The sequence below is a fragment of the Pundamilia nyererei genome, unplaced genomic scaffold (genome assembly GCF_000239375.1).
Source record: "Pundamilia nyererei isolate P.nyererei 1_Seehausen unplaced genomic scaffold, PunNye1.0 scaffold00059, whole genome shotgun sequence".
Lineage (NCBI taxonomy): Eukaryota > Metazoa > Chordata > Actinopteri > Cichliformes > Cichlidae > Pundamilia > Pundamilia nyererei.
In genome coordinates, this window is record NW_005187460.1 from 1,145,620 (window position 1) to 1,159,503 (window position 13,884).

A 13,884-nucleotide genomic window follows, 5' to 3' on the forward strand; every position below is an offset into this window, starting at 1 on the left:
GTCTGTGTGGGGACAAGCTGAACAGATCAAAGTTCATAGTCACTTGAATCACCTTTTTCTCTGTTCTGATGCTCATTTTGAACTTCAGCAGGTATTTTTGGCCACATCTAGATGCCTAAATATGTTGGGTTGCATGCATGCGATTGGCTGATTAGATATGTGTTAACAAGAAGTTAAACAGGTGTACCTAATGAGTGCATTTGGTCCAAAAGCGACACAGACACGATATTCATGATTTCAAAGTAGCTGATATATTTATTTCAGATCAGTGCTGCTGGTGGTCGTCTGTTTATAACAATCTCAACACAATATCAACCCAAAGGCAAGACTCGCAGCTGCCATTCAGAATACAAGAATCATACCTGATACATCTCTGGAAGTGAAAACCAGCAGCTTTATATTGCTGAATATACAGTTTGTGTATATACAATATATGTTAAAGCAGGACACACTTGGAAGACTAAAGTTCAAACTTTTGCACACAAACAATGACCGTGGAAAGACAATTAAGAAAAAAAAAAAGGCAGCGTTTGTAAAAAAGCTTTACAAAATAAAGGAAGACAACATGCAACCTGGAGTCTGCACAAACGGCAATGAACTGAGGGATAAATTGCTGTAGGAGAACTCAGCAGTACAATCTACACAAGAATATAACTACACTTCAAAGTCTCCATATGCCGCCATTCTGAGGTGTGCTGAAAGCCCTTCTGAACTTTCCAAATGATAAGAAATAACGATGATTACTCACAGAAAGCTGGCCAAATCTGAAAAGCTATCCCCCACCCAGCCCCATCTTTCCAGTTTAGCCTTTAGTCCACAGTAAGCCGGCCTTTTCTTCTAACCCAAAACTAAAGCGGTCAGGTGGAACAAACAGTTCACGAGATGGGACGTTTCAAGAGGCAAAAAGGTGTTGAGCGGTGCGATTTAAAATGAACAGAGGCAATTAATACATTATTCACATTCGTGCTTCTGAACCTTGCAGCTCGGGGCTTCTTTTCACAATCTGACTGCATAAATCTAACCTGCGCACAGTCACCCAGATATACACGTGTTGAAACACCCTGCAAGCCTCTGCAGAGGAAGCAAAAAACCAATATGAGAAAATCAAATGAGGCATGTCTCCTCCTGTGTCTCACACACACACACACACGAACACATAACATGATTATAGTCCTAAAACCTCTGTGCAAGTCAGTTTATACAACACTGGGATATGAAGGTGAGTACTTTAAAATGGGGCTAAGGGATGACTGAGATGTGCTGAAAACTCTGTTAATGAAATAACCGCTCCGGGGCTCCCGTGAGTATTTAAATCTACGCTCAGGCAGCTCTGAGTAGCTCAGTGAAATGATCGCATTTAATCAGTCTTTTCCCTCCCGTCAGCAGCGAAGCACAGGAGCATCGGGTTCAGTTCACATTATTATCAAAAAAAGGATCCAGATGATGTTCACATGTGGGGAAGCGTTTCACTTCTAGTTGCAACGGATACAATATATATGAATAAAGGGATCGATCCTGGCCTAAGACTTCAGAGCCCTCTTCTTTATCCCGTCTTCTGCCACGAACTCTCACTGCATCTAAAATACAGACGTTTGGAGGTGAGATGTGAGACGTGAGGAGGTAGATTAACACACACACAGAAACAAGACCTCGACGAGGCCGCTGCACCAACCTGTCCCTGCTGGGGATTGGCCGGCTGGCCGGAGGGCTGCTGTCCTGTTTGTCCGTAGTACGCAGCCTGCTGCCTGTAGTACTCCGCCCAAGCTGCGCTGTAGTCCTGCTGGCCTCCTGTTGTGGATGCTGAACCTCCTCCTCCTCCTCCTCCTCCTCCTGCTGCTGCTCCTGGAGCTGCAGCTGCTGTACCGGGTATAGAGCCGCCTGCCTGGGCTGAGAAACAGAAACAGACATGAAAAATTTAATAACAACAACAAAATTACATAAATTACTACCTAACATATGCAACATACTCATACCCATCTTCTTGTAGTACTCCTCCCAGGCCTTGGTGTAGTCCGGCTGGCCCCCCGGTGTCTGTGCAGCCTGGGTCTGGTCACCTGCAGCTTGGGCACCTCCAGCCTGGTTTGCGGGGTACGGGGCTGGCGCAGCCCCCGATGGCTGCTGGTAGTACTGAGCGTAGTAGGCCGCCCAGGCTGCATTGGGGTCATTGGCTGCTGCCTTGCCTAGAAAAGACGCAGGGTGGAGGGGGTGAGGTCCTCATAGGGTGAGGGTGAGCCCCTGCTACTGGCCTGGAGACCGGGCTTGGAGACCAGGGGGAGGAAACAGAGACAGGGTTAGAGCCAGAGCTGCTACAGATAAAGACACCGCATCTCATCACATTTCCATCAGAACTCCTGCTGACCTTCTCAGATTAAAAAAAAAACAAGTATAGTGAGAAATAAGTGCGAGGGCTGAGCAGTAAACACTTAAAATCAGCAGAGGTGGTGAAGCCAGCAGTGACTCACTGGGGTCATGTGGTGGTTGAGGCTGCCACTGCTGGTAGGTGTTGCTCCAGCCCTGCGAGCTGTACTGGGGAGGACCTGGAGGACCACCACTGAGGAAAGAAGAAGCGCTTTCTTATTTAAAAAACCAAAAAAACCAAAAACATCTCAGGGTCGTCAGTTCTCTGAAATCTGCTTTAAAGCTGCAGCCACTCACTGTGGAGGTCCAGGAGCCCCAGGCGGTCCGGGGTTGTAGGGGTTTGGGCTGTAAGGAACCATTGGCCCAGCAGGACCTGGCCCAGCTGTCCCCGGGCCCACAGGACACAGTGGACCCTGAAACACATCACATGATGCCACATGCCGAGTGTTCTTCTTGATCGGTAACTTAAGAAATAATAATTAAGAATAATGATAATCTAGAATGACAAGCACCTCGATCTTCTCCTCAATGAGCTGCTTGGCGTGGTCGATCTGCTGCGGGGACCCACGAATGATAAAAAGCTTAAAGTTGGGGTCTCCGTTGGGGGGTGGCTGTCGAGAGATTTCCACGAATGCCCCCGTCTGCTGGTTGATGGACTTGACGTTCTCTCCTCCTCTGCCAATCACAAGCCCACACTTTTGGGCGGGAATAGAGAAGGTCATTTCCCCTCCGGGGGGACCCCAACCGCCTTGTCCCCCACCTCGCCCCCTATTGCCTGAAGGCATTCCTGGAGGACCTGGGGGACCCTGTGGACAATTATACCACATTACTTCACATATGCCCAGTACGTCACAGCCTCTGGTGATTTTGCCTCATCTGACTATGTTAAAAACACAACAACAAAAAAACAAGGCTAAGCACTTAATTTATCCAAATATTTATGGACGTTATGATGTGAGGCCTTCATCTATTGATTTATGATGTTTTAGAGTGTGACAGCTGATCCGTACCCCCTGTCCCTCCTCTCTGACCCGGATGCTCTGCAGCAGGTCGTTGATGATCTGAGCCGCGTGCTCGCAGCGTTCAGGCGGACCGCTGATGTGTGCGATCTTATCTGGACCGGTCCCGTCATCTGGAAGGGATTTAAAAGTGCATTAAGCGTTTGGGATTAACACTAAATGAAATCAATCAGGTCAGCTTCCAGCACCGGTCAAAGTGAGAATTAACAGCAGTCCGTAAATTAGGATCTCAAAAAAAGTGCAAAGTGGTAAAAAACAAAAGAAAACACGCTAAAGGGTCATGCCAGGTGACGTTCTGATGTGACCATTGTTCTTGTAACACTGGATCTATGCAGGGATCCTTCTTTATCTGATTTTCTTTTCAACATACAAGTCAAATCAATAGAAGAAGAAAAGGAGCCAATTTTACCAGCTCTACACAACAGCTTACGCAAAAGGCAATCACACTGCCTGAGTAAAAGATTCACCTGATACAAAGGGGAAAAGTACAGCAAATGCACAGGCTGTCAGGCTAGACAGCGAGTTTGTGACGCTTCATTTGTAGGCAAACTTTTACCCCCTCAAAAAATATCACTGCAATGGAGAAACCTGGTAATTATGTGTTTTAGGGCTTGTACTTCCAGGGGATTTGTGCCACCTAAAGACTCTCTGATGGATGGCAGTGCCAGCTGCCAGCATCTGTTCTGGTACTAATAACATTTATATTGATTTTACTAAATTTACTAAATTAAGTGGTGGCAGCTAAATGAGACCAAAACAGAGGAAAGCAGAACATCAGCAAATGGGAAAGACGTATAAATGAAGCCACAACGCCGTCGTCAGAGCGTCCCACCTTGTTTGAACTGTATCCTGACTCCGGCATCATTCTGAATTTTCTTGATCATCTCTCCATTGCGTCCAATGACCACACCCACCGAATGTCGTGGTACTGGGATCTAATATGACAAAAAAAAAAACAAAAAAAAAAAAAACCCACATCTATTGTTTCCTCTGTTTGTGATTTGGTTAAAAAAAAAAGTTTTTAAAAACCCTCTGCAGTCACTTCCAGTCTTGCTCCGACACACAAACTTACATCCATGCCGCCTCCCATTCGGGAGCTGAATTCGCTTCTTTCGCTGTAGCCGCCTTGGTCTCTGTCCCTCAGAATCTCCTGCACCATCTCCTGGGCTTGCTGAAAAACCATTAAGGATCAGGAAGCTCGGCACTATGCCACATTTACTTTGACACAATAACAGGACTTTAAAGTTGTACCTGGACTTTGTATGGGTCTCCAATAATGCGCAGAGGCTTGTCAACGTTGGGTCCCTGAGAGGCATCCTGGATTAGGATCATCTTGACCCCTGCACGCTCCTGCATCCAATAACACATAATGAAACATAATTATCAGCCATACGCACTTGAAAGTGTTTACCTACACTGGAGTTGCCTCCACTTAGGCTTTTACTGGCACACTAACAGGCTAATTTGGCTATTTTATATACAGTGAGCTTAATGTATAAGAATTATACTATCTATTATAAATTAGAAACAATAATGGCTTTAAAATGAATGTTGTGCTCCTCTTTAGTCCCACCCTTGCATGGTGCATGGATTGCTGCTATAAAGCATCAGGCTGACTGCTTTCAGTCTGCAGCAAAGCTCATGATCTTGCCCTGATCCAGTGTAAGACAAACCCAATTAAAAACCTCACATTCCTGCAGGATTAAATTAACTCAGACCTTTGCTGCTATTTTAATGTGAAAATACTGACTTTAAGAAAAAGGTTCAGATTTGGCCTAATCAACTCTGGTTGGGTCATGCTGACTTCTAAAAATGCTGAAGCAAAAAACATGAAACTTACCTGTAGCTGTTTGATGGTCTCTCCTCCCTTGCCGATGACTAGGCCGGCCTTGCCGGCTGGGATCATCATCTCATGAACTGCGCCGTTCTGCCCGTTGCTGGAGTCATGATAAGAAGAAAGAGGGGGAGTACCTCTTCCTCGGGAGACTATCTCATTTAGCAGCCTCTTGGCTTTCCTAACCAAGGGAGGAGCTGATTGGTTACTTCATTTAAGAAACACATCACTCTAGTGTTTAGAATTAAGCACCAGACCGTTAAAACGCTTCCACATAAAACCGCAATGAGTGTATTTGTATGACGTCTAAAACTCACTGTATGGAGTCTTGTGTCCCTGTGAGGGAGACGTTTCTCTCTGGAAGACCTCCACTGTCTGCACAAACAGAAAATGTACATATTTAACAAACTGAGCATAAAAATAATAATAATCAGTAGAAGTTTACACACACTCATCCTGGGCATGAATGTCATGGTAATTTCAGGCTTTCAATCATTTCTTTGAACTGTTCTTTATCCAGGGTGGTTAGTGACTGTACAGCATACACCTTTAATGACTTAAAAATATATAGTTTCAATATTTTTTCGATTTTCTACAATCCACACAGTCTCAAAAGTATAGATAAAGTTAAATGTCTGTTAGTGAGTTGTACCTTAACCGGATGCTTTTGGTAGTCATCAAACAACTTCTGGCAAAATTACAGCTGGATATCTGACCACGCTTCCTGACAGAATTGTGGTGGGACACCCAACTGTGTCGGAGTTTCACTTATCTAGCTGTTGATTTGAGGTGAAGTTGAAGAATTTGGAGAGAGTCCTCCTTCCTCATTATTCCAACTTCTTTGTGCAATGTACCAGTACCACTGGCAGCTAAACAGTCTCAGAGCATGATACTACCACCACCATGCTTGACATTACAGCATTAGATACAGTGTTCTTAGGTGCCTTTACTCCTCCAAAGTAGTAAAGGAGAGGCCTCTTGTGGGAAGCGTGACCATAAAGCTTTTCTCCAGAAGTCATTCAGCTTGTCCATGTGTGGAAATTTGAGTAAAGCCTGAAGGTGTCCACTTTGGAGCAGGGGCTTCTTTCTTGGTCGGCACCCTCTCAGACTACGTCCACACTAGCCCGGATAGATTTGAAAACGTCGTTTTAGAAAGTCTGCGTTTTTGAGTCTCAGTCTCAGTGTTGACGGGAGGCCAAAACGGAGAGAAAACGATGCATTTTCAAATGAAAACGCATGAGTGTGGACGTAGCCTCAGTTCATGATGATGTAAAGCTTGTTTCACTGTGGCAGTGACACTGGTGTTCCAGCAGTCTTTTATGGCAGGCTTGAGTCTTGGTGGTTCCTGGGTTGTTCCTAAACATCTTAACCAGTTGCTTTTAAACTGAGGGTGACCGCTGGGGTCTTCTTCAGATCTTGGCAAAGTGGTGACATATCTGAAAAACTTTACTTCAGATATTTTTTGTTTGAATCCATGATTGTGATATCTGCAGTTGTTTAGAAATGGCTCCAAGAGACTCACCCACCTTGTGTAAATCTACAATTCTCCTTCTTAGATCTTCACTAAATGCCTTTCAGTGAAGAACAGCATTAAGTGAGCGTATGTAAAGGTTTGACCCTATGTGGATTAGAGAAAATCCAAAATAAACCCAAACTTGTACACTAAATTCTTGTTTTATAAAGTAATTAAAGATGCATGCTGTACAATCATTTCACCCTGAAAAAAGAAAACCCCAAATTACACTGACATTCACGCCCAGGATGAGTATCTGTAGACGACGAGTGCAACCAGTACCTGGAGCTATCTGAACCTTGCAACCCGACTCTTGCTGAATCTTATTGATCTGTTCACCTCCACGGCCAATAACTGAAGAGAGAAGGTGGGGTTTAAAAAAAAGTGTGGTATACAGTACGTGTTAAAATAAAGCTGGGCTACACTCACTGAGTCCCACCATACTGTCTGGAACACTGTACTCCTCTGTGGTGGAGGTGGGTCTGATGCCATGATCACAGGAGGGATACAAAGGTGGGGGGGGAAAAAGCAATAAATCAGACAATAGCAAAGTCAGATTAATACACAGTCACCTGAGAGGTACGAGATCTCACCTTTGCTGTGCAAGAGCAGCTAGCTGTGCACCAATAGCTGAGTGAGAAAACAAGGCAGGGGAGAGGTTTAGGATTACCAACGGACTAATGTGGAGGACGCAGACACCCACTGTTGACTGTAGGTCACAAATAACAATGCATGCAACAGTAAGATGAACTCACACAGCGCTTTGGCTGACTCCAAGTCACTCTGAGCAGCCAGCTTCTTAGTCTCTGGCTCATCTGTCAGAGGAGGAAATGAAATGAATGTTCATAGGAGACTCCCTGGAACTAAAATAATCACAAAGCGAAATAAAGGTGCAGTCACCAGTATTTGTGTCCTCTAGCTGTCGTTTCTGCGCAGTGAAGGGAAAACTATCTGGAGCAGTGCTGTTGTTCACAGGAGGACCAGCGTCGCCCCCGATCTTAGCTGCGATCTGAAACACAAGCAGAAGATTTGCCAGATAGTTCACTGTAGTACAGCAGATCTACAGTATTACTGCTTTTTACACATTTTTCTGATTTCCCCCCAAGCTCCCTCCTTGGGGTTAACCCACCCCACCCACGGAAATCCTGGGAATGCCTCTGGCAAGACTGTAGTTTATTTTATGGATCAGATCCACCATTTTTTTAATGAGCTATGTGATGGATACTGATGTGTTTTCTATTCTTTGGCCTTGAGGCTGCAGCACACACCTGAATTATCCTGAAACACCTTTATATCAACTACTAACATTCATAATGTAGCTCAGCGCAGAGGAAGAAGCTGGTAGTGAAGTGGAGATAATAATGTTCTCTGAAGGTTTTCAGTGTTGTCACACTGGATATTTGGTGGGACGCTGAAACTGTCCGGCCTCAGTGACAGTTAAAGCTAACGCTGACGCTGACATGTGATGGATGAAGCGGCAGAGGTGTGCCTGACTGTAGACACATTCACCATGAAGTGTTTGAATGTCAAATTTAACCTGGTCTCAGGTGTGTCCGCCTTCATACATGCTAGCTTCTTAGCTGTCTGTCTCATCCCTGCCTCACCTGCCGGGCCCGCTGCACCGCGTCCGCAAACGCATCCTTCTTGGCGCCCCCCGCTCCGTTCCCCACAGCCGCCTGTCCGGGCAGAGGAGCCCCGGGGACGGGCGGAGGTACCGCGTTGTACTCCGACATGGTATCCAGAAAAGACCGAAGAGGAGAGAGAAGCAGAAAGCCGGGATCAGAGCTACGCAGGAGTGGGATGGGAAATCAAGAAAGTGACGGGAAGGATACCGCCGGTTGGAGACACGACGGAGGCCGGCGAGGATCATTCGCAATTTTATTGTTGTTTTGGTGGTAGCTGATTTATTATCATACAAAACATGATCAAAGCTCATATGCAGGATGTAAAAGAGACTTTTTATTTTAAAAAAAATAGTTGTGCTTGAGCGATTTAACAGCCTATCCAAAGCCCAATAACTTATGTTTTTTAAATAGATTTTGTATTATGAACAAAAAATATAAAAAGGAAAAGTAACCGAACTTTAATTGTGGTGGGATACAGGTGCAATATAGCAGAAATGAACTACTTTGGTCCAGCACTACAGTAAACATGGTTTAGGTATTTTCCACCTCCGTCCCAAGTTGCATCTTCCCAGTAAGATGACTCTTGCTTAAAAATATAAAACTGCAGTCGACCTTTCAATCTGTTTTCTGAGTAAGGTTTGAGCCAAATCATGAAACACTTGAAATGCAATTATCGTAATAAACTCAGCAACCATTTCAGATTTTTTAAAATCAGCTGTGATTCTTATGGTGCATCTAATATCAGCTGTACTTGTACTCCAAGTTTCTAGTATCGGAGAGACTTGGGCTATATGGACTTTGAATCAACACTGGGACAAATATTTTGTCATGTATTCAAGTAACTGTGAGTGGAGCTGTGGAACACGCAAGATTTCTTTGATGGCTTGTCGATTTCTAACATATCAATGACACCGTAAATTTGTAGTTTAAAAAAAATGCATTGTATTAGTTGCATCTTTAAAATATGTTTATCAAAATGTGTAATTCTAATGATTATTTAAACATAATTTTATGCAGTAAAATGTATGGAAATTAAATTAGGGCATTAACAGAAGGAAGTAAGTTTTTTACACTGCAGCATTTTGCAGTAATTTCTTTTCTTAGAGTGAAAGTACTGGGTTGCAAAATTATTACAGTCTACATTTCAAAGTTGTTGTTTTTTATCACAAGCAAAATACAGAAAACAGTCAAACATAAAATCTTTATTGAATTCTTAACGCTGAACCATTTAATGTAGAACCAGGGGCAAATATAAGGTTTGGGCTAGGGTGGCATCAGCCGTTTTGACAACGAGAATCTGCTAACTATATTAAAACCAACTGAAGGTTGCATAGCTTATTACATAAAAAAATAACCTATTTTTAAAAAATCAGGATCTTAGTACCTCTGTTTCAATCTAGTTTTTTTTAGTTTGCTTAGCAAGTTCCTGCATTTGAGTTTTTATAGAGTTTTTCTTCTAATGAATAACTATCTTGTCCGTTGTGGGAATTTTTGGTTAATCATTTTCATCAGGCAGAGGACTTTCATCCACATGACTGGCTGAGGCGCTCATGCTGCCAATCCCCGAGGTGAAATCAGAGTTTCCAGCTCTGGTCTTCAGCCATTCAGACACTTTGGCACGTGTTCTTTGATTCCAAAGTTCTGACATGTTCCCAAACTCGGAGGGAGCGTCTCCGCTCACTGAAACAGAAATTGAATGCTATTTGATATCATACCCACAAGTAAAAATACAAAACAAATTCAGTTTTCTCTAATTAATATCAACTCACTGCTTGGAATGAAAACTCCATCCAAGCTGGCTCCTCGCTTCACAAATGGTTGTGTTGGCTCTTCTGGTTCATTTACAACAGCTGTCAACATTCGGTCTATCAGCTCTTGCTCCCTCCTGTTCCACTCTTCTTCTGTCAGCACAGACTGTCTTGATCGCCAGGGCAGTTTGTGTTTTTTCCCTTGTTTGCTTTCAGCAGTGAAGCATTGTTCCTTGTTCCGTGTGATCAAATCAATTATTTTTTGGAAGAGCAGTTTGACAGGAAAATGATAACCCAAACCATGGCAGTTGAGGACATGGTATCTGTACCCACACTTTTCCACCAGCCACTGGAGGCTTTTCCCCTCTCCTGCAATGTGCTCCTCAATGAGTCTGTCATTCAGCCAGTCTCCCCAGGTGAACAACACTATGCAATGTCTCCACACTCTCTCTCCAAAGGGCATCAAAAGCTCAACCAGTGCTTTGTGGTCTTCCTCTGTGAATGCTTTGGAAATGGGAACAACCAAGAGAAAAACATGAGGGCCTGGAGCGCACATGGAGACGCTGCGGAGAACTTCTTCTTTTAGCCAGACAGGAGCCGTCGTGTCAGCAGGCCAGCCTGGAGTCTCAACGACTGCAACATTTATTCCACCTAAATTTCCTTCATGCTTTACACACTTTTCTGTTCTTCTCCGGTCCTCGAATTCCTGCACAATTTTTTTTAATTTAACAATTGTTACAGATCTGATAAATTAAATTAAATCTTATCCTTTCTATATCACATTTCAATTCAGGCAGCATATTGGGTTACCTTTTTCAACAAACTTCTCTCAAATATCGTTTTGAAAAAGATTTTGTTTCCTGCCATACTCTTCCCAGATTCCTCTCTGCCAAGCAGTACAATCCTCAGGTCAGTGATTGTCAGCCTCTCTCCTGTAAAAAAGTAAAGTTTAAACTGAAAGAGTGACTAAAATAATGCCATAATTATTTGATGATTTCTTGATTACCTTCAAATAACTTTCCCAGTATTCTTGATTGTCTTTCAGTGGTCTTTCTGATCCTTCTAGCTAATTTTCCTTCAGCCTCTTTTCTGGCCTCCAGCTGTGCCTCACGATCCAGATCAACTTCATAATGTGAGTTTTCATTTCCTGCCCACATCTCTTCAATCTTCTCCAGGAGATCTTGTACCTGCATCTCATCATTATCCTTCATGTTGTCCAGGACGTGGTACCTGTTCCCACACTGCTTCATCAGCCACTGCAGACCTTCCTCACTCTCTATACGCTCTTCCACAGTCTTCACTCCCAGCCAATCACCTCTAGTGAACAGAACAATGGTGTGCTTCCAGACATCATCCCTAAACAGACTCATGTGCTCCTGGACTGCTCTGTGGAAGGATGTATTAAATGCAGATGCCAGGCCGACCACGAGGAGCACTGCGTGGGGTCCTGGAGTGCACATGTACACACTGTTCTCTATTTCATGTTTATCTGTCTCAGAGGTGTCCTGAAGGGTGTGGTTATAGAACCAGCCAGGAGAATCCACCACTGCGAGTGTCCTTTCTCCCAGAACGCCGTGATTAATTTCACAGGACATCGTTGTTCTTCTGTGATGAACAGCAAAAGCCTTTTTCCTCAGAATGGTGTTTCCAGCTGAGCTCTTGGCTGACCACTGAGCACCAACCATCACTAGTCTTAAATGTGCTGGTGGGGTTTTACCACCTGCAGAATCGGAAGGTAAACTAATCAGTAGTTTCAATGTAGTTTCATGCATCAAATTACATTTGATGGTTAGATAATGATGTGTGTCACATAGTTTATCAAGAGAGCTCCTCTTACTGCGAAAGCCATATTTGGCTGTGAGACATGACATCTACAAGGCAAATGGTTGTAGTTCATCTACAGTTTATAGTTACAGCACAATTTTATATTCGTCATGTGATCACTGCGTTTAGCACATTAAAATATCTTTGTAAGATCTTGACTTAGTATAAGTACAAATATTTTCTTTGACATTTTACTTTGGAGCTTTATTAGCATTATTTATGTTTAAGAAATTGTTTTACAAAACTCTGTGATTCTGTGTTTGATCACAAACATCTGGATTCACCCATTTATTTCAAATTTATCCTCTTCTTTCTATCATGGTGGGTATTTTGTAAAATGTGAGGCCGTACCTTCAATTAGTGCTCTGAATTTCCTTCTGTGTGTCTGCACCTCATCAAACCTCTTAGATGCTCTGTCACTTATTGCTTTCATTTCCTCCCTCACAGCGTTTCCATGAGCACGATCAATGGGATAGTGACGACCTCCATTTGCAGCGACTATTGCCTCGATTTTCTCAAAAAGCTTTTCAACTTGACTGCTGTCCTCCCTGTTACTCACACAGAGGACATGTTTTCTATTTCCACATTGCTCAAGAATCCACTGCATTTCTGACCACTCACTGATTGTAGTTTCTACATTTTTTTCATCCCATGGATCTTCAGCAGTGAACAGTACGATGGTGTGATTCAAGACATCCCTGTGGAAAAGTTTCAGGTGCTCGTTTAAAGATGATATGAAGATCTGGGGCAAAAAAAAGCTATGATGAAAGACCAGAAGAAAGGCGTGAGGTCCTGGGGGACACAGATGGACGCTGTTCTGGATTTCTATCTGATCCAGCTTTGGGGTGTTTTCTAGTGGATAGTGCCACCACCAGCCTGGAGTGTCCACCACAGTGACCCGTCTGCCATGCACCTCCTGCTGCCCCGCCACACTCTGGGCAGTTCTGCTGCTGGTGTCAAAAACATTTTGACCCAGTATGATGTTACCGCTCAGACTCTTATTACTGGGCTCTCCTGTTAACTCTCTGCCACCTATCAGCACGATCCTCAACTCTGGAGAGTCGTGACTGTGCCCTGCAACACAGATGCAGCACTGTTTATACGAGTGGTATATAACTTTAAAAGTTTAATTATTGTTAGCAATCACGAAATTATTCGTTAGTTAGAAAAAGAAAGATCATTATATTCTGCATGTATTTTGTCAAGACATGGACGTGCCCTTAAACACAAACAGGAAGTATCACATAAACAGTCATCAGATCATGTTTCCATCAGACAGCTCAGTGTGATATGGATCGGTACAACATTTCATCCTGTCTATTTGAATTTGCCCTTAAATTCAAAGCCAAACTATAATAACAGCTTTAGGCACAAGTACTACAGCTACATCTCTCTATGCAGCTTTGCTGACATAGATTTGTTGTGTGTGATCACACTGAGAGATGAGTGTGATCACACTCTAAACAGTCGTACTTTATCAACAAATAATCAACAAGTAGCAAAAATCAAACCTATATTCTGTTACAATGACATAAGACGACTCACCGAGGCTAGAAACAGCATGTTTATCAGCCATTGTTTTAAACAAAGCTATTTCTGATTCAAACGATGACTAAAGTGACAACTATACAAGTAGGAACTCTTCACAAAATAAGGTGTGGCATGTACTTTGAACTGTTGTCTCTTTTTTTACTCCCTGGCTGCAGTTAGGTGCATCATTTGTTTAACTGTTTAGGGATTGCAGACACTGACTGATAAGTAGTTTCATTGCTGGGTAACGCTCATTCCCTTGTTATTTCATGACAAAAATAGGGCGATCGTGGCTCAAGAGATGGCAGTTCATCTTGTAATCGGAAGGTTGCCGGTTCGAGCCCTGGCTTTGACAGTCTCTGTCATTGTGTCCTTGGGCAAGACACTTCACCCGTTGCCTACTGGTGGTGGTCAGAGGGCCCGGTGGCGCCAG

The 13,884-nt window shown here is 43.5% G+C and overlaps 2 protein-coding genes across 4 annotated transcripts in view; both read right to left on the reverse strand.

Moving 5' to 3' along the window:
- Positions 1–234: 234 nt before the first annotated feature.
- Positions 235–9,439, reverse strand: LOC102206580 (far upstream element-binding protein 2). Of its 2 annotated transcripts, XM_005734547.2 has the most exons (18): positions 8,329–9,439; positions 7,625–7,733; positions 7,480–7,539; positions 7,318–7,354; positions 7,154–7,206; positions 7,007–7,078; positions 5,529–5,586; positions 5,218–5,392; positions 4,629–4,727; positions 4,450–4,548; positions 4,210–4,312; positions 3,369–3,490; positions 2,871–3,164; positions 2,656–2,771; positions 2,463–2,551; positions 1,974–2,180; positions 1,673–1,887; positions 235–1,577 (listed from the first exon to the last, which is right to left on the reverse strand). In XM_005734547.2, the coding sequence occupies exons 1-18, from the start codon at positions 8,455–8,457 to the stop codon at positions 1,569–1,571; spliced, it is 2,046 nt and encodes a 681-aa protein (XP_005734604.1). In that variant the 5' UTR covers positions 8,458–9,439; the 3' UTR covers positions 235–1,568. The 2 variants fall into 2 exon arrangements, with proteins under 2 accessions (XP_005734604.1, XP_013766726.1); XM_013911272.1 differs by lacking the exons at positions 235–1,577; positions 1,673–1,887 and having other exon boundaries at positions 2,113–2,267.
- Positions 9,440–9,491: 52 nt separating this feature from the next.
- LOC102197957 (GTPase IMAP family member 8-like) overlaps positions 9,492–13,884 on the reverse strand; it is a 10,334-nt gene continuing 5,941 nt past the window's right edge. Inside the window, exons 1-5 of one of the 2 annotated variants that reach the window (XM_013911274.1) lie at positions 12,273–12,371; positions 11,104–11,817; positions 10,908–11,029; positions 10,119–10,803; positions 9,492–10,029 (exon numbers count right to left, since the gene is read on the reverse strand). In XM_013911274.1, the coding sequence (XP_013766728.1) occupies positions 9,845–10,029; positions 10,119–10,803; positions 10,908–11,029; positions 11,104–11,817; positions 12,273–12,354 (1,788 nt within the window). In that variant the 5' untranslated portion in view covers positions 12,355–12,371 and the 3' untranslated portion in view covers positions 9,492–9,844. Of the gene's footprint in view, positions 10,030–10,118; positions 10,804–10,907; positions 11,030–11,103; positions 11,818–12,272; positions 12,372–13,884 lie in introns of those variants that run through there. The other variant, XM_013911273.1, reaches the window with a different exon arrangement.